Source organism: Doryrhamphus excisus, linkage group LG21 (genome assembly GCF_037039965.1).
Source record: "Doryrhamphus excisus strain RoL-2023G ecotype Guam linkage group LG21, RoL_Dexc_Guam_v1.1, whole genome shotgun sequence".
Classification (NCBI taxonomy): Eukaryota; Metazoa; Chordata; class Actinopteri; order Syngnathiformes; family Syngnathidae; genus Doryrhamphus; species Doryrhamphus excisus.
In genome coordinates this window covers 12,068,548-12,096,283 of record NC_136377.1, presented here as the reverse complement: position 1 = coordinate 12,096,283, position 27,736 = coordinate 12,068,548, and the positions used below count along the sequence as shown (strand labels likewise).

Below are 27,736 nucleotides of genomic sequence, written 5' to 3'. Positions count from 1 at the left end.
GCAGGTGAGCTAGCGGTTCCCCCCGCTCTATGTGGCACAGATGGTACAGCCCTCCTGCACTTGGAGTTGTTGCTGAGGAGGTTCCACTGAGCACAGTGTGCGGAGCATAGCTGCAAATTGGCAAGCTGCCTTGTGGTCCTGTTTCAAGTGATTATCTTATCTGATAAAATGATACCGTTTCCTTCACGAAGTTACCGACAACGCCATGGCAACGTCGTGCTGTTTTGTCACCTTTTCTTTCATATTACAGGTGAGTCCCGGGTTTCATTTGATAGTTTCATCTGTTTGACTAAACACATAAAGTTTGTCATACGTTATCGTGCATCCTCGGTTAGCAATTTCATGAGGGTTTATCTTCCACTTATCTGTTTAATACTGCGCTTTTAAAGAAGTGAGTGTTATGGCCAGCCAAAGAGAAACTTGTACAAGTTAACTTGTAGCCAGATGGTGTTGAAACCAGGGGCGACCAGAAGCACTCCATCGGAACAGATGCCATAGACGTCTCCATACCTCCACCACGCTGATTCAGTGGCAGCCATATTAGCGCCTGGACATACTCTGTCAAAGTAGCATGTTGCTGTGGTATGCGTGGAACCTGCTGTACTATTTACATAAAGTGGAGCGCATAGAACCACATTCTAAATTGCCATCAGGAGCGGTCGCTGTGTTCCTGTTGTAACTCCCACCTAGAAGAGAAGAAACTGTGCTTCATTGTTTGTAACTTATTTTTAGCCTGGATGACACGTTCAAGCGCTTTTACAAGAAGCGAGGCTTCATATACTGTAGATTGTGTGATCAAATGTGATGGACCAAAGCTATATGTTTATTAATTAGATCATCTCACCTATACAAAAGAGCTTAATGTGAAAGCATATATGATACAATTTCTCCCGCAATTTCCAACAATCTTTCCCCTACTGGGAATATGCTATTTTGTGTGTCTGTAGCTTTAATGCTAATCAGCTATGGTTGGCACAGGTGTGGCTCCAAAAAGCACACTTGAATAACTTTTTACACCAATTTATTCCTTGTTAAGGTCTCAAGTGAGCTGGAGCCTATCCCAGATGACTTTGGCACATAGACAGGGTCACCAGCCAATCACAGAGCACTCATACAAGTAGTCACCTATGGTCAATTTTTGACTCCCCTATTAGCTTAATATGCAAGTTTTTGATGGATGTGGAGTACCTGGAGGAAACGCATAGGGAGAACATGCCAACTCCACACAGATACCCGAATGGAGATTGGAACTGTGGACTGTGAGGCCAACATGCTAACCACTGGTCCACTATGTAGCCAACTTTTTAAATGCGTGTACATTAGATCCCTGCTTTGTGTCTACTAGCCAATGGCACAAGTCTTGAGTAATTGATAAATCTATCAATAGATAAATATCTATTTTATAGCACTACCTTGACATTGGCATTCATGTCTGATTTTGGATCAACATTTGCAAAACAAGTAACTGGAATTTTGATTAGAACGCAGCAAGAGTGGCCTATTGTTGGTGGGGGAAAAAGAACAATTAATAGAGAGTCCAAATTGTTCTGATTTACAAATGTGTGAAGATCTACAGCGCAATAGATGCCATATGAAACTTTAACGAGTGGGGGGGGCGTGAGATGTTAGCATCACTAGCATAGCCATGTGAACTACAGTGCTAATCTTACACTTACATTTTAACGGCAACATCATGCGAGGTCAACCAATTTGCTAATTCATTCATTTTATCCTCACGAGGGTCGCAGGGGTGCTGGAGCCTATCCCAGCCTGTCTTCGGGCGAGAGGCGGGGTACACCCTGGACTGGTCACCAGCCAATCACAGGGCACATATAGACAAACAACCATTCACACTCACATTCATACCTATGGACAATTTGGAGTCGCCAATTAACCTAGCATGTTTTTGGAATGTGGGAGGAAACCGGAGTACCCGGAAAAAACCCACGCATGCACGGGGAGAACATGCAAAGTCCACACGGGTCTCCTAGCTGTGTGGCCTGCCAATTTGCTCAATAAAAACAAAATTAACTTGGAGCTATCACATCTGTCGCTGACTGAGACATAGTTGGAAGAGCCCCTGGTTTTATTTTAAGATATGCAGTGAAGCCTGTTCTTGTGAGGAACCCTGAACTAGAGGATGCCCATTGGGATACACTGCCTTCATCTGCTGCCATCCATCAGTTTTAGATGTGAACTTCACTGGACTTTCGTTAAAGGAAACATCAGCTTGCCTTGGCAAGACGTACTTCTTATAAAGTTGTTTAGACATCATAAAAGAGTGATTTTCCCCTACAAATAAAAAACAGACTGCAACTCTGCAAAAGCATCAGTGCCAATAATGACTTCATGCTCAAAACTACACTGCTGGGTGTACTTTTTAAATACAGTAAAGTCTCGTTATATCGATATTCTCGGGAGTCGGAAAAAATACCGATATAACCGGACTATCCATATATCCCATCCTGCGCCGAACTGCATTAAAAGTGGGCGGATCTTTGATATGGCATGTAATTTTCTCCTTGAGTTCATGGATTGCGTATCTAGCATGCTTTTGTACTACAATACATTTTGTACTACAGTAAATAAAAATAAACTTACGCTGTAGTGATTACCGGTTACCGGGACATAATTCACCCTGGAACATAATTCACCCTGGAACTAGGTGTTGCCACCCGGAGGGGTAGGCGCGAAGGACGGATGTTTTCCGCTGTGTGTGCTGCACTCTGGTGGTGGAAGTGTGAAAAATAAAGTTGACTGGAAGCAGCCGTTCGCCGTGTTCTTTTTTGGTATTGAAATCCTTAAGCAAAGATTGATTTAAGCTGCTTTTGTATCGATATAAGCAGACCAAATTGGCTGGCGGGAGATGAAAAGGGCATCGTAGTAACCGGATTATCATAATAACCGGGTATCGTACTAACGGAGCTAATTATATCATAAAAGACTAGAAATTTGCCGGGAAATGAAAATAGTATCGTAATAAGTAGTAATTCGTTTTAACAGATATCAATATAACAAGACTTTACTGTATAATGATAGTGATATTCCAACTCTGATATAGTGAGGGATGACTGTATTTTTGAAAAAAACAGGATATAGTAAAGTCGCAAAATTCAAAGCGCCAAGGGACGACTATGGTGCCATTATTTTAACTCCTATTTGCGTCTCGATTTTTCAACACATTCCTTTATTTTCACCCAGAAAATGAATAACATGTAAATGACAAACATGAGCCAACAAAATACTGTTTGATAATCGAGATAGTGAAAAAGATAAAAAAAATTCCCCAAAAATATAATCATCAGTAGTTGGATTGGTCACCACAGAGGACTAACTGCTACCCTGAGATAAAAGGAATTGGATAGAATGTTTAGGAACAACACAGGAACTACTCTTGTGGGGAAAAAAAAACTATCCTAAAAAGAAAGAATGCCTGAAATAAAGACTAGAAATTTGCCGGGAAATGAAAATAGTATCGTAATAAGTAGTAATTCGTTTTAACCGATATCGATATAACGACACTTTACTGTAGTTATCCCCCAACCAGTTTGACCTATAGCTGATTGCGTGATGAATGGAGACCTCTAAGAAGCCACTGTGAAACCACGGCAGCCTTTGCAAGAAGTTGATTTGTTAAGTCTAGACTAAAAATGATGATTCAGCTGGACCCTTTCCCGCTCTACATAAGTAGCGCTGTTTCCTCCACACTAACTCCATCTACTGTATTTTATGCTCTGATTCCCTCTTTTAACAAGACTCCCTGCCCTCTGCCAAGACATACATATTTATATACTTGCTGCCATTTACAGACGGATGATGGAGTAACTTGAATAAATGAGCGCCAATGACTCTTCGATACACAACACAGGCTCTGGAAAAAAAGATATGAATCATGTGATCCCACCCAAAGATGTGATAGCTCTCTCTGTCACCATCATCAAGCCACATAAAAAGAGAATATCCTTTTGAAAAATGCTGCTCGTTTCTATATGGATCCAGAGAACCCTTGGAAAGGCGCATGAAAGCGTCCCTGCTAAAATGCTTTGTTAGTTATTTGTCACCCATCTGTAAGTGGTGCATGTGTAGGTAATATTGGCTAAAGTGAGAACGAGCGTCAGACGGTCCTGCGGGAGCGATGTGTCCTTGATGCGAGGATATCTGGAATGTGTTTTTCTACTGTGTGTGTGTGAAGGGGACGAATTGTGTCACATTTGCACACCAAGAATTGTCTTTAAGACGACAAGGAGTTGGAGAAGATACACGCTACTGTTATGTCAAACTCTGCTGCATATATCATCAAATAGACTTTATTCTCGTCACTTTTTCTTTTTTAGTCAGAAAAATGAGGGCACGCTTATGTAAGGTTGTCATGTCACCAATGAAAAATTTAAAACAGTCACCATACTACTTTCATTACATATTCAGTAGGGGAGAAATGCAGCGTCCTTTGCTTGCTTGCTTGTACCGTGCTGTTGTTTGCTGTCTGGCTTTATTATTGTACCTTACTATAACAGCAAGTGGAGAAATCGGATTTCCACTTGAAGATCTACACCAGGGGTCGGGAACCTTTTTGGCGAAGAGAGCCATGAAGGCCAGATATTTTAAAATGTGTATCTGTGAGAGCCATATACATTTTTTTAAACATTGAATGCAATAAAATGTGTGCATTTTTATGTAAGACCAACAGTTTTAGATATAATGGGCTCTAATTACGTAGACCAGGCACACTACCCCACGCCAATGGGGTGTGGCCAGCACACTTTCGTGAGCAGCGCAGTGTCTAATAATAAATCAAATACTTGTTGCCATTAATACAACTTCTGCTGCTGCATAGTTTTGCACCGTACTCCGTAGACGTATTTCAGTCTTTTGGCCATCTTTGTCAGAAGGCTTGGTTCTGCAGCTTTAGCTATTTGACTAAAGGAGGAAAGTTTACATTTACATGTTTTTTTGACATCTCAATGACCGAGGTAAACTACAGCATTACCCAGTAATAATCAAGTTTTGGTGTTTGACCTGGAAAATATCATCAGGAAAGATAGATATGGTTGGCCGTATTGCAGCAGAATATAGATGGATGAATTAAAATGCATAAGAAAGTTGTTGATTTTTAATATTATTTTTCATTTCTGTGATGGTTTACTTTAAAATGTTAGCAAAAATACATTTTTATTGTGGTAAGAAATGCTGGAGAGCCAGATACAGTCATCAAAAGAGCCCTACCTGGCTCCCGAGCCATAGGTTCCCTACCTCTGATCTACACACTAGCGGAGCAATCTCCATCTGGAGTTTGAGGTGCTTGGAATCTCTACTTTTATGTAAATGAGCTACAGAAAGACATCGTGACTAACCACTTAGGAAAGCGATGCATAATCATTTTTACATGGACAGCAGTTGTCCAAAATTTACCCCATCAACACATCACACTTTGAATGTTACGGCTTCACTCTATCATGTTTTAAAAAAAAATCTTCACTAGCGTTGCAGGCTATGCTGGAGACTATACAGGCTTATTAAATGGCTAATTTGACTCGTATGTCTACTACAGAGGTAGGGAACCTATGGCTCGGGAGCCAGGTAGGGCTCTTTTGATGACTGTATCTGGCTCTCAAGCATTTCTTACCACAATAAAAATGTATTTTTGCTAACATTTTAAAGTAAACCATCACAGAAATGACTGTTAAAAATAATATTCAAAATCAACAACTTTCTTATGCATTTTAATTCGTCCATCTATATTCTGCTGCAATACGGCCAACCATATCTATCTTTCCTGATGATATTTTCCAGGTCAAACACCAAAACTTGATTATTACTGGGTAATGCTGTAGTCTACCTCGGTCATTGAGATGTCAAAAAAACATGTAAATGTAAACTTTCCTCCTTTAGTCAAATAGCTAAAGCTGCAGAACCAAGCCTTCTGACGAAGATGGCCAAAAGAATGAAATACGTCTACGGAGTACGGTGCAAAACTATGCAGCAGTTGTATTAATGGCAACAAGTATTTGATTTATTATTAGACACTGCGCTGCTCACGAAAGTGTGCTGGCCACACCCCATCGGCGTGGGGTAGTGTGCCTGGTCTACGTAATTAGAGCCCATTATCTAAAACTGTTGGTCTTACATAAAAATGCACACATTTTATTGTATTCAATGTTTAAAAAAATGTATATGGCTCTCACAGATACACATTTTAAAATATCTGGCCTTCATGGCTCTCTTCGCCAAAAAGGTTCCCGACCCCTGGTCTACTATATTGGATAATATGGCTATAAATGTGATTATAGGGGTGTTATTTAATGTCTAGCCACCTCTAATAATGTTAAACCTAAACAGGTTTGATATACTCCAACTGCGAAATAAATAAGGAATCCTACTTCACGAAAAATCACTTATCACAGAGTGTTTTGCATATTGGCCACATGTCAGGAGATCGGGTTTGATTCCCCCCTCTGTGTGGAGTGTGTGAGTTTTCTCCGGGTACTCCGGTTTCCTCCCACATTCCAAAAACATGCTAGGTTAATCGACGACTCCAAATTGTCCATAGGTATGAATGTGAGTGTGAATGGTTGTTTGTCTATATGTGCCCTGTGATTGGCTGGCGACCAGTCTAGGGTGTACCCCGCCTCTCGCTCGAAGTCAGCTGGGATAGGCTCCAGCACCCCCGCGACCCTCATGAGGAAAAAGCGGTAGAAAATGAATGAATGAATGAAATATACTGGCTGTATATTTTTTTCCACTTAAAAATGTATAATATAGCATTTTATTTCAACTTCATTTTGTTTGCCTGCTTCATTCACACCAGTTAGACTCCATCAGTAGCCCTAAAAGTAACAACCATTTATACTAAGCACGATGTCAATTTAAGAAATAAAACGCTTGATTGCAGCTGGTCATTCATTACTTAGTGAAATGCTTTTAGTGTGTGAATTTATATTTCTCTTTAACCAAGCAAAAATATTTTTTTTCATTACTCGACTAATAAAAAAAAAAATGTGTAGAATACTCGATTACTAAAATATTTGATAGCTGCAGCCCTACAATACACATTGTGCAGTGAAAATTAGAGCTGTATACTTGCTCACTTCAATTTTTGATTTTTTTTGATAAGTTAAGCAAGCAACGTAGGATTAATTTTAGGTATGCATTTTGCTTTTGGTTGGCTTTCTTTGTGTTTTTTTTGGTGATGATGGGGCATGAACAGGAGTAATACATCAAGAAGTTTTTTGTCCCAATACTTTTGTACTGTGTGACCTACTTAATCACTGTTAAGGCAGCATGTTCTGGTTGGGAGGTTCTCACAAAAATAAGGTGTTTTAATCTTTACATTTTACAGTGGTTAGCTTCTTGTAACAGTGGATTACTTTTAAGACTATGAAACGGCTACTAGCTACCATCAAGAATTAGCAAAGCTTTGAGTGTGGCACTGCAACCTGGAACTGATTATTTCAATTTTGTCTTTTTTTTTTTTAGGGGGAAGAATTTTTTTTTTAAAATATGTAATAACCAACCAGTGTCTCACAACAGATTGCGTTCAACTCTTGAGGTTCCATTGTATTTGATGTTATCCAAGCGCAAATTTGTTTCATTGCTTTTAATATGCACTTATGCACTTATTAATTGGGGAAGAGGTGATAGTTTTGTTTTTACTGAAATATACATTACTCACTTCTGAAGGGAGCGTATGATGTAAGAATGTGATGTTGCAGGACTGCGCTTTGTTACACTGGAATATAAACATCATCATTAAATACAGTAAAGTCTCGTTATGTCGATATTCTCGTGAGTCGGAAAAAATACCGATATAACCGGACTATCCATATATCCGATCCTGCGCCGAACTGCATTAAAAGTGGGCGGATCTTTGATATGGCATGTCATTTTCTCCTTGAGTTCATGGATTGTGTATTTAGCATGCTTTTGTACTACAATAAATTTTGTACTACAGTAAATAAAAATAAACTTACGCTGTAGTGATTACCGGTTACCGGGACATAATTCACCCCGGAACTATCGATAGGGAAGGTGTTGCCACCCGGAGGGGTAGGCGCGAGGGACGGGTGTTTTCCGCTGTGTGTGCTGCACTCTGGTGGTGGAAGTGTGAAAAATAAAGTTGACTGGAAGCAGCCGTTCGCCGTGTTCTTTTTTGGTATTGAAATCCTTAAGCAAAGATTGATTTAAGCTGCTTTTGTATCGATATAAGCAGACCAAATTGGCTGGCGGGAGATGAAAAGGGCATCGTAGTAACCGGATTATCGTAGTAACCGGATTATCATAATAACCGTGTATCGTACTAACGGAGCTAATTATATCATAAAAGACTAGAAATTTGCCGGGAAATGAAAATAGTATCGTAATAAGTAGTAATTCGTTTTAACCGATATCGATATAACGAGACTTTACTGTATGGTCTTGTTTATAATAATCTCCATACTTGTGTTATTGCTAAACAACCAGTTGCATAAAAACACCAAAAGTGTCTGTGACACTGCATGAACGTGTGTGTGATTAATTAAAAAAAGAAACCCACTGCATTGAACTGAATAACGACTGCTGTGATGTCTAAAATGGACAAGTTGAACACAAAGACCAGACATCACATCACAGCACTTTGACTTAAGCCATTAAATTGTGTCATCTGTCTCTTGGGACTAATGCACAAGTTTGAAGCATTTTTGGATAGATCCCGACTGAGCTGTCAGAACGCCCCGTTGCTTCTTATGAGGTCTTGTTATTTTTTTCCAATATGGCTTCCAATTGGGGGGCGATTTGTCTCTCTAAATATTACATCTGTGTTTTGTTGCCATTTATTTCACATGAAGTATTGCCTAGGAACATGTGTAGTGACATGCTTTGTATTGAATCTGTTCTCCACGCTCACGCATGTGAATACCCTGTTGGAGGCGACTCATTACCTTCACTACAGAAAGTCAACCATCTCCTTGGAGGATGTAGTGATACCCTTGGAGGGCAATCTTCTGCCTGTGGAATTATTTGTCGATAAGACCGCCCCTTCTTACACACAGAACACTGTGTGTTGTGTGTCGGGCCCCATGAACCTTCTCAGCTTCTCATCCTTGAGGCATAGAGCACGAAGTCAGCCGAAGGCAGTAGAGAAAACAGAGGTGGAAAACCTGACCGCAGTAATCACCCACTCACCTGTCAGTCCCTGCTGCTGTAATGGTACAGCTGCTGCCTTTTTAAGACGGAGTGTATGGGTTTTCTGATTTGGCCAAATCTATAGTTAAAAGTAAAATAATGACTTGAGGTGGAATGCATACATTTTAAAGTAAGACCTAATTGATGAACAAACACCCTGCAGTAATATTTGAGGATTCTGTCTTTCAAGAGGGGATCTTGGCTGGAGATGGAGCTGATTTTGGCAAAACAACAATAGAATACTGTTTTGGACTCAGTTGCCGAGCAGCACAGCAGGTTTTGATTAGTCATGATGTTTTCCACGCTGGCAGTTTGTTGCAATTAGTGATCAGGTCCAAGGCTTTGGCACACATTTCAATTTTCTTTCATAAATCTGTGACGTCATTCATCTGTTTTGTGTTAACTGCTATCCTGATGATACCGTCCCTCTCCTTTCCTCACACTTGGACAGCTTTCGTTTTCTCCCCCCACCCAACCCCCCTGACTCCGAATGGTGATGTCATCTTCATCACTGTTGCCTCTGCCGCCATCGCTGGTATCGTGTCGTATCCTCTTTGCCTTTCTTTTTTTTTTTTTTTTTTAAAGATGAGTTTGTGCTTTTGAGTGGTGCCACCATTGTGACAGAAAGACCACGGGTTAGTCTGAAAAGAGGACACTGAGAGACGGGCTGCTTTCAGGCTCCCTGCTTCTGCTCTGTCTGGGTGGAGGAGAGCTACAGATTAAACAGATTCATCAAATGAACGCTCCCGCTGTCATCTGTGTTTTATTTGTTTAAATGCTTGACGCCTTCTGTGATGTTATCATCCTTTTGAATCCCGTCTTATCCCCGCAAATGTGAAATTGCACTGAGCTTCAAGAGCTATGAAACATTTGCCACAACACCATAAATATTTTTCACTGTAGTTTAAACAACCTCAACTTAGCACTGTTATGGTATTCCGAAGCTCGGGGAGCAACATTTTGTAACTGTGAAAACTCTATAAAGTAGAACTTATTCTGAACTTAAGAATGTCTTTAAGATAGGACAAATTAAAAAGCCAATGGCGTGAGAGGAGAACCTTTTTTTTTTTTTCCACTCCATCATGGCATGTCCATCTTAGCCATGGCATCTCTGCTTGGTTCGGCTGTCTTGGCAGCCAGTCTCCATGCAGTGTGAAAGGTCGTGTAATCTGATGTCATGGCCAGTATACTGTATATAACTTCATTCATTTTCTACCGCTTTTCCTCACGAGGGTCGCGGGGGGTGCTGGAGCCTATCCCAACTGTCTTTGGGCGAGAGGCGGGCCAGCCAATCACAGGGCACATATAGACAAACAACCATTCACACTCATTCATACCTATGGACAATTTGGAGTCACCAATTAACCTAGCATGTTTTTTGGAATGTGAAACCGGAGTACCCGGAGAAAACATGCAAACTCTACACAGAGATGGCCGAGGGTGGAATTGAACCCTGGTCTCCTAGCTGTGAGGTCTGCGCGCTAACCACTAGGCTGCTGTGTATAACTTGTCTTTCAATATTTTAAAGTGCGTAGTTGACCACAAAACAGTGATCATTCATTAATTTCTGTGGTCTGATGAGACCAAGATAAACTTATTTGCTTCAGATGATGCCAAACGTATGTATGTAGTCGCAACCAGGTAGGAGTGAAAAGACAAGGGACAGTCAAGCATGGTGGTCAGCGTGTCATGATCCAGGGTTGCATGAATGCTGCCAGCACTAGGGAGGTTGAGTTTGTCCGGGAAACATGAATGCCAACATGTATTGTTACATACTGAAGCAGATGAAACATGATGCCCTCCCTTCGACTCATATTCCAACATAACCACCCCAAACCTGTGAGGGGTAGAGTCACTTTTGATATATATTATCAATATACAGTAAAGTCTCGTTATATTGATATTCTCGGGAGTCGGAAAAAATACCGATATAACCGGACTATCCATATATCCGATCCTGCGCCGAACTGCATTAAAAGTGGGCGGATCTTTGATATGGCATGTAATTTTCTCCTTGAGTTCATGGATTGCGTATCTAGCATGCTTTTGTACTACAATACATTTTGTACTACATTAAATAAAAATAAACTTACGCTGTAGTGATTACCGGTTACCGGGACATAATTCACCGCGGAACTATCGATACCACCCGGAGGGGTAGGCACACGGGACGGGTGTTTTCCGCTGTGTGTGCTGCACTCTGGTGGTGGAAGTGTGAAAAATAAAGTTGACTGGAAGCAGCCGTTCGCCGTGTTCTTTTTTGGTATTGAAATCCTTAAGCAAAGATTGATTTAAGCTGCTTTTGTATCGATATAAGCAGACCAAATTGGCTGGCGGGAGATGAAAAGGGCATCGTAGTAACCGGATTATCATAATAACCGTGTATCGTACTAACGGAACTAATTATATCATAAAAGACTAGAAATTTGCCGGGAAATGAAAATAGTATCGTAATAAGTAGTAATTCGTTATAACCGATATCGATATAACGAGACTTTACTGTATTAATATTGTATTTGTATTGTACATTTAAGGACCTGTTTGTGCTTAAATTTAATTTGCAAATGATATCATATCATTGATATGTCTTTGTGTTCGTCATTGGCAGGGTTGTTGGCCAGTCAGGTGATCGTGCCCCCAAGTGTGAGCGCTGTGCTCGGGAAGAACCTGACATTAGAGTGCAGGGTGGACGTGGCAACCAACCTCACTCTCACTCAGAGTTCTTGGGAACGTCGTCTGCCCTCTGGCTCGGTCACCGTGGCCGTCTACAACCCGCGCTATGGCATCTCCATCTCTCCGGAGTTCATTCATCGCCTGTATTTCCGCTCACCCTCCTCCCACGATGCCACTATTGTGCTGGAGAATGTGGGCTTTGCAGACATGGGCATGTACACCTGTAAGGTGGCTACATTCCCTCTGGGGAACACCCAAGCCTCAACTACAGTCAGTGTACTCGGTAGGCAATACTGAATATTCACTTTGTGTGGTTCTGTACCAGTGATGTTTACATTTTGACCATCATGTTCCATAAGGGTTCTGTTTTAATTGCATTAGTAAAGCACTCCCTTTTATTTTCTCTTTCCCTGACCCATCAGTGGAGCCGAAGGTGTACGTGTCTGCAGGCTCAACAGCTCTCATAGACGGGGGCAATGAGACCGTTGTGGCCACTTGTATTGCCGAGCGAGCCCGGCCCTCCGCCGAAGTGTCCTGGGAGTCCAACCTCTTCGGCCAGTCAGAAGTCCAGCTCTTTGACGACGTCAACGGCACGACGACGACACAAGTGCGCTATCTTTGGCAGCCCACGCGTCACGTCCAGGGTCACACACTCACTTGTGTTGTCCGCCACCCGGCCTTGCTGAACGACTTCAGGATCCCCTACCAACTTAATGTGCAGTGTAGGTGCCTCTCTAGTCTCTGTGTGTATTTGTTGTTGGAGCAACTGAATTTAAATTACATTTCATTCCTCATGCAGGAAAAAAAAAACCCAAAAGGGGACGCGCAGTATGCTAATAAATGAGTGGAATTCTGTGGTACTCGACAATGCCTTAAGCTACAACTCGAGAACAATTGTGGCCTGCACTTACTTTTTTATTATATAAAAAAGTGCAAGTTAAGAGCTTTGATGTTTGTTTGCTCCCTGGTGCTTGTCCTTGTATGTCATTTACATTTTTTTTTTTTTTTTGGTTCTTTCCTGAAGTTGCTCCAGACATCTCGGTGGTGGGGTATGATGGAGACTGGTACGTGGGCCGAGACAATGTTGAAATGACATGCAAAGCTAACGCAAACCCACCAGCTCATCACTTCAGATGGATCAGGTTTGTACTTCGCCCGACCACAATCGCACAACCACTGGAACCTTGGTTTCGTAGGATTCATTTGCCACAAATATGTCTCTGCTTTTGTAGGATTTTGAATTCTGCTTTTGATTTCCTTAATCATCTTTATCGTGTGCGTGGATAGTTTTTATTTGTTCATAGAATGTATACAGAACTTTCTCCTTCCTTCCTCCTATCAACCACTGCTCAGTGTGCTGATGAGGCATTCAAGTGCACAGCATATTTAGAGGAATACATTTTTATTTAAAGAAGTTGATAAGCACTTGACATCAGTACACCGAGACAACCAACAAATGTGTGTTTTTAGATGTTCCCTTCATTGTGTGTTCCAGGCTGGACAGCGACATGCCGGAAGGTGTGGAAATCATGAACAGCACGCTGATTTTCCTACGCCCCCTCCAGCGGAACGACTCCGGAGTTTACAGATGCGAGGTTGCCAATGACATCAACCTCCGCAGTCGGGATGTGCGCATACTCATACAAGGTGAGCAGTGTGTGCGCGCTTACACACCGGAACACGGCTGGCTCCGGTTTTACCTCAGGATGCACAAAGCATGCACAGACGTCATTGAGTGTACATACTGTAGCTTCCTGTGACACTGTCCTTCAAGCTGAAATGCGACTCTTGTCATTTCTGTCCAGTGTGTGCCAGCTGCTGGCAGCCTCCCCAAGCATTCGCATTCGCATTCACCAGCATCTGTTTGGGCACTAATCATACTTGACCCTTAATTGCATGCTGATGATGAACATTAGCACCCCAGATGTTCATATAGCCTGTAGACATCTGTAGTTGCTAAGGGCCCCCCGCCCCTCAGACTGCCTTTTTTGCCCTATGCTCGCTGCTTGGCCATGGCATTTTATCATGGCACTGCATGTTTGATGAGCATGTCTTCCCAAACGTGTCTTGTTTGTGGAATTCCACATCGGCAATGAAGCTCTCATTGGGATGTGATTTTTTCCCGGTTTTTGCGTTCTTTGCTGTGTGTGTTCTGTTCTTCATCCCGACTGGGATGATGTCGAAGTTTCATGAAACATTAACTAACTCTTTTCAACTCTTATTTATTATTTATCATACATATTCCATTTTCTTATGAGAGGGGCTGTACAAATATTCACTGTATTGTATGCTGTTTGTGTGGGTTTACTCTTTACTGTATGGGTTTGTGTATCCTCATTCATACCTGTGTTTCATCCAGCCACTTAGTCACGACAAACTTTTAGATTTGCCGTTTCCATCACTCGGGTGTGAAATGCTTTGCTCGGATCTGCTCTTCCATGGCTATTTTTTTCCGTCTTTTTGTGGTCCGACATCAATTTTACTTAATATTGAAAGTCCCCGTTTTCAACATTTCTTAGTTTTACTCCACAAAACACTCATGTACAAACACAGGCCTTATAATTAGTATGATTGTTCCTAGAGTGTTATTATGAAGTATTCACATAGCAATGTGTAATGCAGGGGAGGGTGGGTGTGTTATTATAAATTGCAAATTATAACTATGATTGTTTGCTTTGTATGATTTCTAGTTTTATAGCAAGCTGCTTTATAAATACAATAAAAAGGTGAACACATTTAATATTTATGTATTCCACAGAGAAAACTAGAAATACATACCAACTTGTCAGTCTTATCGTTTGACTCCCTGAGGCGCTCAGACAGTCAAAATGAATTAAGTAGAATTTCCTACCGTTGTCCTACTTAACCGCTGTAATATTCACAAAGAAATATATTTTACTTCCTGTTAGTTCTGCTTAGTTTTGCTCGAGATCCTTCCTGCAAGTGTCAAAAGTGTAAGCAAACATCTACCAGTTTGACTAGTACATAAAATACATATCATTTAGATGTGGAGTGGTCCTTTATGGTCAGAATTCTGGGTGATGAACCTCCAGATAGAACAGGGGAAACATTGCTGTTGAAGATGTTTTATATTGGCTGCGTTTGCACTTGTACGCATTTTGGCTCCAGATTCTACCGCAATTTTCAGTGGCGATACATGTGTATTTATTTATTGGAATTAAATGCACACATTTACCAGTGTCTACATTATGTTCTTTTGAGAGCCAGTGTCATGTTTGTGGACTTGTACAGTAGACTATTCTAATCCAACGCATATAAAGTACATGACCAGTCATTACTTTCATGATACATTTATGATAAAAGTACTTGGAAAGTACCTGGAACAGGTAGCTAGCCGTCAATCAGGTGAGATAAGTTGTAACGGGGATGGGGTTTCCTGGACAGCAACCGATTTACAGGCAGCTCTGTGCTTCTTGGGTGGGGTCCTGCCTCCAAACTGCCAAAGCTCTTTTCTTAAACGCTGGCAGAAAGACCTTCACAGGGAATAGAGGGGGGAAAAAAAACGAACAAATAAACATGTGTGACGTGTACTATGTGGGAATTTGTAGAGCTTGTGGTGATGAAATCTGTGCGTGTGGGACATGCGACATTGTCCCGTGTGCAGAGTTGTTAACTTGCATGTGAATTTAAAGAACAAGGCTTACCGATATCGACACAGTGCAGCACTTCATTACCGATACCGAAATTGGCAGAAACACTCCATAAATTAAGCTTGTGTAACAAACATATTATGTTTCTTGTACTATGATATAAGCACAGATAGCATAAAGTACTGCAATATGAAATGTATATTATAGAAAAATTGCCATTTATTTTAAACATTTTGTCTCAACGAAAGTAATTTTTAAAAATTAGCAATAACATTCCAGTTAAATAAGGCTGGCTCTGATACAATTTGGAAAGCTGCACATTTTTGTATGTGGCACAAACATCTGTGTAATTAGGTATAAGAGTATTGTATTAGTCTAAACTGAGCTCATTCAGTCCCCAATTTGTTACTTGTGATATTTAGATTAGAAGAACAGTTGTCGTTCAAACTTTGCAGCTTCACTTTTTGCAGAAATATGTTCACATATCACACTGCTTTGTGGTTGAATATGGCCAATTAGTCAAAAATTTGAATATTGATGCAAATTTGATTTTTTTTTTTTCCTGATGATATGTAGTATTCTACACTAGTCACTAGGTGTTGGGAATGTTCAATAAGAAACAAACACTGGAACAACATGCTTTTATTGCAGGTTTGAATTATCTCACTACACGAAAAGAATTCCTAATTTAAAAAAAAAAAAAAAAAAACTCTATCGGCCGTAACCCATACCAAGTTAAAACTCAACTCTGAACCCCCAACATCCCTTCCTGTATGGCCGCCACTCAGCACCACCAGGGGACACAATTCTAGCAACACACGCAAGCACGAGTCTTAATGCCTTTTAAAGAGTTATTTACTTTTATTATGCCTACTAGTATAATGCATAATGATGTTTAAAAAACATATATAAAAGGTAGCAAGCAGGTTTTCTATGATCCTACTAGAAAAATATTCAATTTATAACAAGGGATTACTGTATTATAGATGTGCTTTACGGTCTTTGCAAACTGCTTATTTACGATCTGAAGGTGAAATTTGCAAGTAATTCCAGACCACAGACATGCTGACCTAGTAAACTGTGGCGCACAACTTCATCACTCGCACAACGATATCATTAGCGCCTAAATCCATACCGATACGAACCAATATTTCTTTTATGTTAATACCCGCTAGTTGTTGTACCTCCTTTCTGCATAATTGGTGCTTGTCATCCACCCATCATCTAATATAGCCATCTTTACATCTAATCTCAAGTTTACTCAAACATCTGTCATTGGCATTATAACCTGTAGGAGGCAGAGTGCACGATCTAGACCAGGGGTGGGCAAACTACGGCCCGGGGGCCACATCCGGCCCGCCAAGTGTTTTGAATACGGCCCGCCCAATCTTTCCAAAGTATTTCATTTAAACTCAACATACAACCTGGCATCATGGCCTGAGCCAACCTTTTGATGGTTTTATCAATTTCGTTTTTTGACATGGTCTGTTGTTTACAAAGTGCTCCTGAAAAAAGGGACACAAGCACATAATAATAATTATTATTATTATTAGATTATTATAATAATTATTAGAACTATTATGATTATTATAATTATTATATTAATGCTAAATATTATATTATATTATTGTTATATTTGCATATTTTACATAATAATAATATAATTATTATTTTAATTTTATTGTAATTATTATAATATTTTATTATTTTTAAAATATTTAAATATAAATATAAAATAATAAATAATAATAGCAGATTGCATGACAATTTTACAGATACAATAATACCAGGTGGACTGTTACGTGTAAAAATATATAGTCTGCCCCCCCCCCCCCCCCCCCAATGCGGCCCGCGAGTCAAAAAGTTTGCCCACCCCTGGTCTAGACTGATTTTAGCATGTGAATAGCGGAGTCATCATTGTTGTCAACCAATCCCTACTGTAGTCAAAATTAGTTGCACTGATATTCTGTTTGTCTGTTTTCATATCTCCCTCTACCCCCCCCTCCTCCCCACCACCTTCTTTTCCTCCATTAGATCCTCCCACCATGCCTTCCATCATTACTGTTCCTGTCCTCTCTGGTTCCTCCTCCTCCACCCTAGTGGACGATAAGCTCCGTGTTAATCTCAGCTCCCCGACTCTCGAAGCGCTACCCGAGAGTAACCTGGGCACCATAGTGGGTGGGGCTGTGGGCGGGGCCTTGTTCCTCCTGCTGCTGCTGTGCCTGGTCGGCGTGTGTTACCTGCGGAAACAGCAGACCTTCCATGGGGACTACTACGCCAAACAGTACCCAGGCCCTAGCGACCTTCAGAAAGCCCCCAGCAAGCAGTACGAGCTCCACGCCACCAAAGCGGGCAGTGGCTCCCACCACCAACAGGACCAGGACCGGGAGGAATGGGGCGGCCGTGACTTGAAGCACCACAGCGGCTACAACGGAGATGAATACCCGTCCAATGGCTATACGAGGGCGATGAGGGAAGGCGGTCACCACAGCAACCAGCAGAATCCCCAGCAGGGACGTACACAGTATTGTAGTCCACAGCAGCAGCCCAGGAGGCCCAGATACACACACTCTCCTAAACCTATGAGGAACGGCTCTCCTTACGTACCCAATACCTGCTACAATGGCGGCGCGGAAGGCGATTACGTGTCTCACAAAGACGGCTCCGTCATCTCTCGTAGGGAGTGGTACGTTTGACCAACTACCTGGTCCTGACGTGTCACCAGTTTACTACATTAGGAACACCTTAGTTCTCTTCTGTACGCACACTTCTTCTTCTAACACCTTTGCACCCTGGAAGACACTTGAGATATGCTTCTGTTCATGTTGTGGACCGGCAACGATCTGCCGAGCCTCTTTGACATGCTCACATGTGACTGCGTCATGACGTAGTATATGCGCTCCCTGGCTCGCCAATTTATGTTGCGTCACTAATGTTGTCAGGTGAGGAAGACCCGGTGGCCTTGCTCAGCCCTGTGACACCTCATTTGCACATTCTGATTTGTTTCAAAGACCTGTGACCTCTGAATATGCCACACTGAGATTAAAGCTTGGGCCATAAAATGAATCATAGCTATTTAGACGGTTACGGGTCCGTCTTTCTAATCTCAGTAGGACACAGTCACAGATTGACAACCTCTCGTTGAGGGAAGTACAATTTAATTGCACTGCCTTTTTGCAAAAAAGTTACATCAGCAATTTGTTTCTGCGACCATTCTCGAGTTAATGGTCTTGAGTATGGCGAGTCAGTACTACTGTGCATACTCTCCTTGTTTAGAAAAGTCAGGTAGCGGTCCGGCCAACATTTACCATACAGTTGCCGCTGTGACCTCTTTTAGTTTGCCTTTATGAAACAGTGGTTGTGCTGCACAATTTGCACTAATGTCACAGAATGGAGGTTGGAGGTTGTCAATAGCAGGCTGCAGTATGGCCGCTGTCATACACCTGACTATTATGTTACACTGCCATGACACTACCAACTCATGGGCCTGTTTTTTTTAACATCTGTAGCAGTGTTGGTTAATAGGCCTGTGTATACCACTTGTGCACTAGTTCCCTCTAAGTTATAAATGACAGTATTACTGCGATATCTATACCTTTTTTAAGTGGTATGGATACACCCACAGGGTCAAAACATTTGTTCTATCCATTCAGTATTTATCATGTGCTGTTTATGATTGAAGTGGCTTGTTTTTTTTTTTTTTGTTTTTTTCTAACAACGTGATAGATTTTGGCACGGGCACTTGCTGATGAGACGGGATGGAGGAGATCCGACAATCTCCCTCTTGCACAACAGTGTTTGTAAACAGTAGTTTTAATACCTTAATATTTGCTGTGTGTGTAGAAATGCCACATGTCATACATATTACAGACTTGATGGTGATGAAATAGTAGCGTTTGTATTAGCCAATCACAGGGTCCTGTAGCTTGAAATGGAAAGATGCGTAAAGCCACTTAAATAGTAGTCAGCAAATGGGAATTAATTCAATTTTATTATTATTATTAGTCAGGATGTGACGGATGTGCTGTGATTAGGCAGCCATTCTCGTAGTGACATGTCTCTGATTTGACACACCGGGTGCATATTTAGAGACGCATGCTCCTTGTGTTAAAGAACTACCTTCAAGTCTCGCCTCATAACGGCCATATTTGCCAACTTCCCTTCAGTGTTGTACAGTCTAAATGTGCCATCCTTGAGGGCCACCGCGGCCCCAAACCAGCGATCATGTGAACATTTCTTCATTTTCTCCTTTTCTTAGGCAACATTTGGTTCTGTGTCTGCGGGGGCCTGGTTTTGTGTCAATAATTCAACCCTCATAGTAAATGTTGTAGCAATACCAATGAATGAAAAAAAATACTCATTTAAAATGGGGATTGAATGATTTTGAATGTAATTCCATAAAAGTCTCTCTTGAATTGGATTGATGTTATACAAACTATAAGGCTTGTGTCCGGTCAAGTGCAGGTAACGACAGGAAGCACGGGTGCCAAATCCCCCCCCCTCCACTTATGTTTGCTTCTATGCACTAAGACGGAAACCCCACTAATAGATCGAATTTTTTTTTTTTTGTTGACTAATATGAGATAAATGAACTAGTGCCTTAGAAGATATGTGGGTGTTTTTCTATTTTAAATTTTGCTCAGTGTGAAATGAAATGTTCAGCACCATGAGTTCAAATGACAAACGCAGAAAGAAGCTTTCCAGGTAAACGAGTGGATTTACCTCAGCAAACTAACACTGTGAGTAGCTTAGGTTTCACGTGATCAAGCACCTTTTTTGTTTGCTCCTTTGTATATACAGAAGGAATGTAAGTTAATGAAAGGAAAAATAGATATATTTGTCTGTGAAGCATTCGTTTGTCATTCTTTACTTTATCCCAATAAAGCACCCTTAGCACATGTCAGTTCCTTTCTTTGGCTCTTTGTGCTTCTATAAATGACATCATCTCTGGCTTCCGAATGCTGCATAAACCCACCCCTCTACTTCACTCCCCTCCCTCCCCGCGCCTTCAAATCCAGCATGCACATCTGGGACTCTACCGATGATGTAATGCTTCCTCACTTCATCTTCATGACTGTGTAGTCTCAGGGAATTATCTGGTATTACACTGATTGTCCTGAAGGTGTTGTGGTTCAAGTGGAATATGGGCCATTTCCTCACTGTTACGTTGTAGAATAGATTCGGCGCCAAAAGGCCCCTCCTGCGCCTCCTTTTTTTCCTTTTGTGAGTGTCTCTCGCCCCCCTTGTGTCTCTCCCCTACTGTCTAACAGCTGGTAAAATTAAACGCTGAGTGTTTATGTCTGGCCCCATTGACTGTCCCCATGGCAACAAGCTCATCTGGAGTGGCTGTTCTTGACACTACCTGGCCACAAAAACTAAAAAGGGAGGGGTGGGAATGCCGGGGGTGCACGATGCGATGCAAACTAGCTGCTGGGAATGTCCCGTGTACTGTACAGTACATCAATCATCACCTTGACGTTTTCCCGTGCTGTTGTCCCACTTGACCTTGAAATTCGGCAGCCCCGCGCCCTCCAAAGGCACGGCGGGGAAGTAACCCAAGTGAAGCGTCTCGCTCTTCACTTTGAGGTATAGGCGAGATCTGTGAATTAGCTTTTTGACTGCAACGCGCCCCGTTTCCAAGGTTACTTTTCACGGCAGACAATGGAGTCAACGGCTCTTTGAGAGAGGTGGGATCAAATTGAATTGGAATATACTTGGGACGGAAAACTGAGCTGCTTAAATTCCCGCCCCCCCTGGTGACATCAACATCTGCTCCCTCCGGGCTCTGTCGTCCGGGCAATGGCGTGACCTCTGACCTTGCTTTTAAGGTTGTGGGGGATGGTACTGTCCTGTCATCACTTCAGGTCACCGAGCAGAGTGGCGTTTAATTCATGGTCTGCTTGGCTGACCTCGCCCAACGTCAGTGGGTGTCGCATACAAGCAGCAAGGGTTTGTAACATACCTCGGAATAGACCAAGGGTGTCCAAAGTGCAGCCTGGGGGCCACTTTTGCCCCTCAACTTATTATTATTAGAGTAAAGTCTCGTTATATCGATATTCTCAGGAGTCGGAAAAAATACCGATATAACCGGACTATCCATATATCCGATCCTGCGCCGAACTGCATTAAAAGTGGGCGGATCTTTGATATGGCATGTAAATTTCTCCTTGAGTTCATGGATTGCGTATCTAGCATGCTTTTGTACTACAATACATTTTGTACTACAGTAAATAAAAATAAACTTACGCTGTAGTGATTACCGGTTACCGGGACATAATTCACCCCGGAACTATTGATAGGGAAGGTGTTGCCACCCAGAGGGGTAGGCGCAAGGGACGGGTGTTTTCCGCTGTGTGTGCTGCACTCTGGTGGTGGAAGTGTGAAAAATAAAGTTGACTGGAAGCAGCCGTTCGCCGTGTTCTTTTTTGGTATTGAAATCCTTAAGCAAAGATTGATTTAAGCTGCTTTTGTATCGATATAAGCAGACCAAATTGGCTGGCGGGAGATGAAAAGGGCATCGTAGTAAGCGGATTATCATAATAACCGGGTATCGTACTAACAGAACTAATTATATCATAAAAGACTAGAAATTTGCCGGGAAATGAAAATAGTATCGTAATAAGTAGTAATTCGTTATAACCGATATCGATATAACGAGACTTTACTGTACCACCAATACGATGCACCTGTTTTGCAGATGCAGTGGCCCACGGTGGCTGAGGTTATGGTATGGGCAGATTCCTTTACATATTCAACAGGAAGTGACTAGAAGTCCAAATAGTATTTGATTTAGAGAACACACGAAGACCAGAATGACCTTTTTGAAGTGCTCAACAGCTGCTGCTGCTCTTCCCCTGTCACACAGTGAAGGTCAGTCATCATGCATTACAGCAGGAAGGTTGACGAGCTGCATTTTTAAAGGCGGTCCGATCAAGCGGCCTGGCCTGTATGGTAGTTCAGGCGCCATCACGACCAGGCGGCTATAAGGTGGAGGGTGGAGGACGAGATGAAGGGCGCAGTGTGGAGATGAGGGAGCTCCAAAGTCCATGCTTGTCCAGCGTGTGTCATGATAGAAGTGTTATTTAAGATTCATTGCAGCACATTATTGATCCCCTCCCACCTCCACAGCTAAATCAACTGTAATTGACCCTTGCACGTACAGATTCCCTCCTGTCACCTTTCGTCCTCCGGCTTCTCCTCATGGGCGGTCTGTGTCACACTCAGTTTTACACAGCCATGCCCAAGCTGGCCCGCCCTGTGACTTGAATGCATCTTAATCACTATTAAGCCTTAATCCCTGCAGGGGGACGGCGTGGCGGGTATGCAAGCATATGGCCTAACGAAGCTAATTCAGCAGACATTACAACAGGTTTTAAGCTCATAATGCACAATGGAGTTAGGGTATGATGGAGGTGTGAGTACTGTGCAAAACTACTACAAAATACACACTAACCCCAGCATCGTCATTTTGTTTGAATTATGCACCTATAACAATCAGTGGTGTCTTTCTCCCCCAGACCAGTCTCAGGCTCAGAGGTCAAACTCCATCGCTGTTGCCGGGGCAGTGATAGGCGCTGTCCTTGCTCTCTTCCTCATCACAGTCTTCATCATCGTCCTCGTCACCGCCCGAAAGGCCCCGCCACCGGCCTTTTCAGACAAAGTGTAAGTCAGACAGTTTTTGGTTGATTAAAAACAGCTGTGGCTTCTCCTTCACACTTGGTGAGCATGCCGCATTTCTGCACGCCCTCCAGCAGGGGTGCCAGATAGCGCTTATCTAACGTATTTTCCTGTCCTTTCACTCGGGTTAAAATATTATATTTACATGGACTTGTTTGGATTAATTATGCTTCTGTTTAATTTTGAAGTTCGCGACATACTGTAATTCTGCTGCTCCACCTATGGACTTATGGACACCTATATATCTGCAAGGTCACAGTTTGATTCCCATCATTTATCCTTGTTAGTGTGTCCTTGCATACTTTAGGAAAGCAGAGGAAAGTTGCTTCCAAACAGAAAACGCTACTTTGTCTCTCCCTTGTCCGAGATGGTAATATAATGCAATATAATTCTAATTATATTAGAGATGTCTGATAATATTTGCCACCAATCAATTATTGGCCTGACATTAGCCTAAAAATATGATATTTTCCCTTTATGAGCATGCAGTGTTATCATTGCATTTGCAGAGATTGCTACAAATATATATTATTATTATTATAAATGTTATCACTCAAGTATTTCAAATTGGGTGGTGCTAAAATAAATTTCTGTCCTTTGGGGGTGCATGAAAGAAAATAATTGAGAAACACTGCTCAACAAAAATATATGTAATGTTACACATACCGGCATCGGTTGATATTTGAATCGGAAATTGTGAGTTTGACAATATCGGTCTATGGGTTAGCACAGGGGTTATGACAAAATTTACGGGGGGGGAGGGCAGACTATATATTTTACACGTAACAGTCCACCTGGTATTATTGTATCTGTAAAATTGTCATGCGATCTGCTATTATTATTTATTATTTTATATTTATATTTAAATATTTTAAAAATAATAAAATATTATAATAATTACAATAAAATTATAATAATTATTATTATATTATTACGTAAAATATGCAAATATAACAATAATATTATATATAATTAATATAATAATTAGCATTAATATAATAATTATAATAATCATAATAGTTCTAATAATAATTATAATAATCTAATAATAATATTAATATTATTATTAATAATAATAATAATTATTATTATTATTATTATGTGCTTGTGTCCCTTTTTTCAGGAGCACTTTGTAAACAACAGACCATGTCAAAAAACAAAATTGATAAAACCATCAAAAGGTTGGCTCAGGCCATGATGCCAGGTTGTATGTTGAGTTTAAATGAAATACTTTGGAAAGATTGGGTGGGCCGTATTCAAACACTTGGCGGGCCGGATGTGGCCCCCGGGCCGTAGTTTGCCCACCTCTGGGTTAGCAGCAAAAAAGCCAATATTGGACATCCAAAAGTTCAGAGAAAAACCAAAATGCACATTTTTCCCCATAGGAAACGATTTAAATCCAATAAATCTGTTCCAAACATAGTCAAAAACAGTCCGAAAATGATATTGTATGAGGAATATAATTATATTATTATATAATAATTACAGTCTATATTACTGCCATCATTGACTTTGCCACAAGTTCTTTCTTGAAGTCAAATTTGCATCTCACTTCCTTCATCAAATTGCTACATAGCAGTCACAACATTCTTTGCCCCCATGGTGGGTTATTAGCAGCTACACTCGATAAGAAATGACTGACGGTGAGTCAGCAATGCATAGGATGCTTCGTTTGGACACTGCATTCCGTGGAAAGATACAGAACAGAGCAAACAGAAAGTATGTTATGCGTAAAATAAGACGATGTAGGAAAAAAAACTAGGGGTCTCACAAGACAACCACCTCAAGAGATGAGATGATGCACAAAATTGAGTGCATGATGATTTTAACGGATATTGATTGTTAGCTTTTTGCAGAGCCAACTAAAGACGAGTATAAGATGTTCCAGTAAGTGTGCATCACCCTTGTGATACTGCAGAAAGGTGTATCCTGCAGTTTGCGTGCGTATGTGTGTGTGTGCGCTCAGTGCCATAACAAACTTAGCATCTTAAGTGTGACCGTGGCTGGATCTCCCGGTGGGACGACATGGGGCAGGGCGACTCGAGCCGCGGCACTCTCCTTCATCTCTCACACAAGAATGCACTAGGACAGCATGGACTGTCATCTCATAGCAATATGAAAGGGAAAAGCATTTCTGTGTGGAAAATCAACTATTAAAATATACTATAATTATTATGTATATTTTCACTAACTTTCAATATAATAAAATGGTGGTAATATTAATATTCATCTTTTTTTTTGCTGACCGGCTGTGAGGAATCATGCTGTTTTCTGATAATTGACTGTTCTTTTGGTCTTATTCTCTGAAGAATCGACCTTCCTCCGACACACAAGCCTCCCCCTCCCTACTCTGAGAGACCCCCCGCCGTTCCTCTAGGGGTCCATGCATCTCAGGTGGCCTGGCTGTGTCAGGTAATCTTCATTTTCCATCCTCATCTTTATGCTAATGATATTAATGAAAGATATATCGCATGGTGGTTGTCCCCATGTAGAGCCGCAGGGCCGAGCGAAGTTCCGAGGTGACCGAGAGGAAGCAACCTCTGAAAGCGAGGCCTGGACAACCGGGGGCACAAAGCCCCATACAGCAGCTGTCCAGCCTGGAGTGGGTTTGTCACCAGAGTGGTACAGAACGAGTGTACATTAACCAACGTGAACATTATGTGTGATGTACATGACCGCACTCACTTTGAGCCATCAGTACAGTCTTCTGCTGGAAGCATCGGAGACATTTTTAACATAAAAACACACTGTAAAATGCTTCTCCTCTGAAAAGAATAGTTTTACAGTTCATTTTTGGTGGGGGGTTAAATAAGTGTACATGCACATTTATGCCTGTGCATTGAATGTGGTGCTCCAGTTTATGCTGCATTCAAGACTGCTTCAGAAGTAGGAAAATATCCAAGTTGAAGGTTTCAGGATACAACATCAAACAAAAACATGACCGACAACCACGATAAGCTAATGTTTATGTTGTGAGAAAACAATTTGACTGTTTCCAGTGCTGACAACAAAGTTAATCTATTTGAGAGCCTTTGGTACGATAAAGTCATTGTACATTTCTTTATGACGTCCCAGTTTTCAGGAATGTAGCATTCGCTTAGCTTAGCTTAGCTTAGCAAATAGACTTTGTTGGCGGTTTACCGCTTCCAGAGGAATAACTAAACTCTTAACAGGTTACTGAGAGGTCAAGATATAATCACAGAAAGATTTTGGTAAGAATTGTCTTTATTTTAAGGTTGAATTCATGAATTAGCCAAGATGTGATGAGAGGTACCTAGCTAGCTGTTTCTGCCTTGTCGCCGTTAAACAAAGCTAGCATAGCTTTCAATGAAACATTGAAAGCACTTATAAGCTTCTGAGCCAGTGCGGAGCACATAAGTGAGTATTTTATGTATTTATTTAAGTTGTTTGTCAAATGTTCTGTATTCATCAGTATTTCTTGAGTAATACAGCGGAACCCGCCAACCCATTTCAAAAGTGCCCGCTTAAGTCGACTGCTTTTCACAACATGAAATCATAGATCCGCGTCGATATGTGGTATAGTTAGGGAGGCCAATAGCCCCTTAAAAAATGGAATAGGTATAAACAAAAGACTTTCAAAACAGTTTCAGCAACAAAAAAAATGGGTCAGGGCATTGGCAACCCAAGTTATGGTACAGTCCAACCTGCTTTTATATATGCCCCTGTTTTTGTATAATTTAGTTTTTGTCCAAAATTTTGCCTCAACATGGTCTCGGTTTTTGCAAGCTTGTTATATTGCACCTAAAAAGTCCCTTTATACTGTACTGTACTGTATTGTACTGTACTGAATGTGCCTGCTGAATAACCTGCCATGGGGCCAAAGAAAGTTGAATGGTGAGAAACACTATTGTATTCACATCAAGTTCCATCCATTCGTAATTTATAATTATTAAAAAAAAAATTCTGCATGTTAAGCTCCAAGTATTCTCTATGAAGTACATGTTTTGGGTGTTTGGAACGGTATAATTGCATTTACCTTATTTCTTATGGGGTAAAAAAAAAAAAAAAATTCATATATTTACTTTTCCGTTGGACCTTTTGGTAAGAATTTTGTACTGAGAAACAGCGCTACAGCTACAAAATAAGCTTCAAAATAAAAGTATGGCACATTTACCTGGGATTTCACAATGCGGCTGTGATTGGTCAGTTTTTGTACATTATTTCCTGTCTGTCTGACTCATTCAGACTCATTCTGTTTTTGGATCTAATGGCTGTTGTCGCCTATTGATGAGTTCCGGCTCAGATAAGACTCCCATTCTCTCTTTAATCACCATTGTTTGTTCACGATGGGAAGCTAACAAGCTAAATAGTCAACAACAGATGTGGTGGAACTGACGCTGAACCATGAGATGTCCAAAGTCATTTTTTTCTTCCATGTTGTAGAAATACAGTTTAAATAATGAATACATTTTGGGGGGGGGATGGCAAAAATGGGGATCCAAAAACAAAATGTTGATATTAAAAACTAATAACACTGAGCTTAAACATGTATCACTGTGACAGTATTAATTCATTATCAATTATGTGTATCCAGTGGCGATTCTGGTTTGAATGACGCCCTGGGTGGATCAATGCTGTGACAATATGATATAATA

The 27,736-nt window shown here is 41.2% G+C and overlaps 1 protein-coding gene across 2 annotated transcripts; it reads left to right on the top strand.

The window, feature by feature from the left end:
• The first annotated feature begins 76 nt into the window (after positions 1 to 76).
• Positions 77 to 27,736, top strand: nectin3b (nectin cell adhesion molecule 3b). Of its 2 annotated transcripts, XM_058087412.2 has the most exons (8): positions 77 to 250; positions 11,768 to 12,115; positions 12,255 to 12,554; positions 12,857 to 12,974; positions 13,328 to 13,479; positions 22,961 to 23,105; positions 25,430 to 25,532; positions 25,613 to 27,736. In XM_058087412.2, exons 1-8 carry the CDS (start codon positions 169 to 171, stop codon positions 25,784 to 25,786), a joined length of 1,422 nt encoding a protein of 473 aa, XP_057943395.2. In that variant the 5' UTR covers positions 77 to 168; the 3' UTR covers positions 25,787 to 27,736. The 2 variants fall into 2 exon arrangements, with proteins under 2 accessions (XP_057943395.2, XP_057943394.2); XM_058087411.2 differs by lacking the exons at positions 22,961 to 23,105; positions 25,430 to 25,532; positions 25,613 to 27,736 and adding an exon at positions 17,478 to 20,341.

Bases quoted from the DNA above. Each gene is read 5' to 3' on its own strand.
- nectin3b (XM_058087411.2), top strand. From the start codon at position 169: ATGATACCGTTTCCTTCACGAAGTTACCGACAACGCCATGGCAACGTC. The intron at 251-11,767 runs GTGAGTCCCGGG...CGTCATTGGCAG, and splicing joins CCTTTTCTTTCATATTACAG to GGTTGTTGGCCAGTCAGGTG. The intron at 13,480-17,477 runs GTGAGCAGTGTG...TTCCTCCATTAG, and splicing joins TGTGCGCATACTCATACAAG to ATCCTCCCACCATGCCTTCC.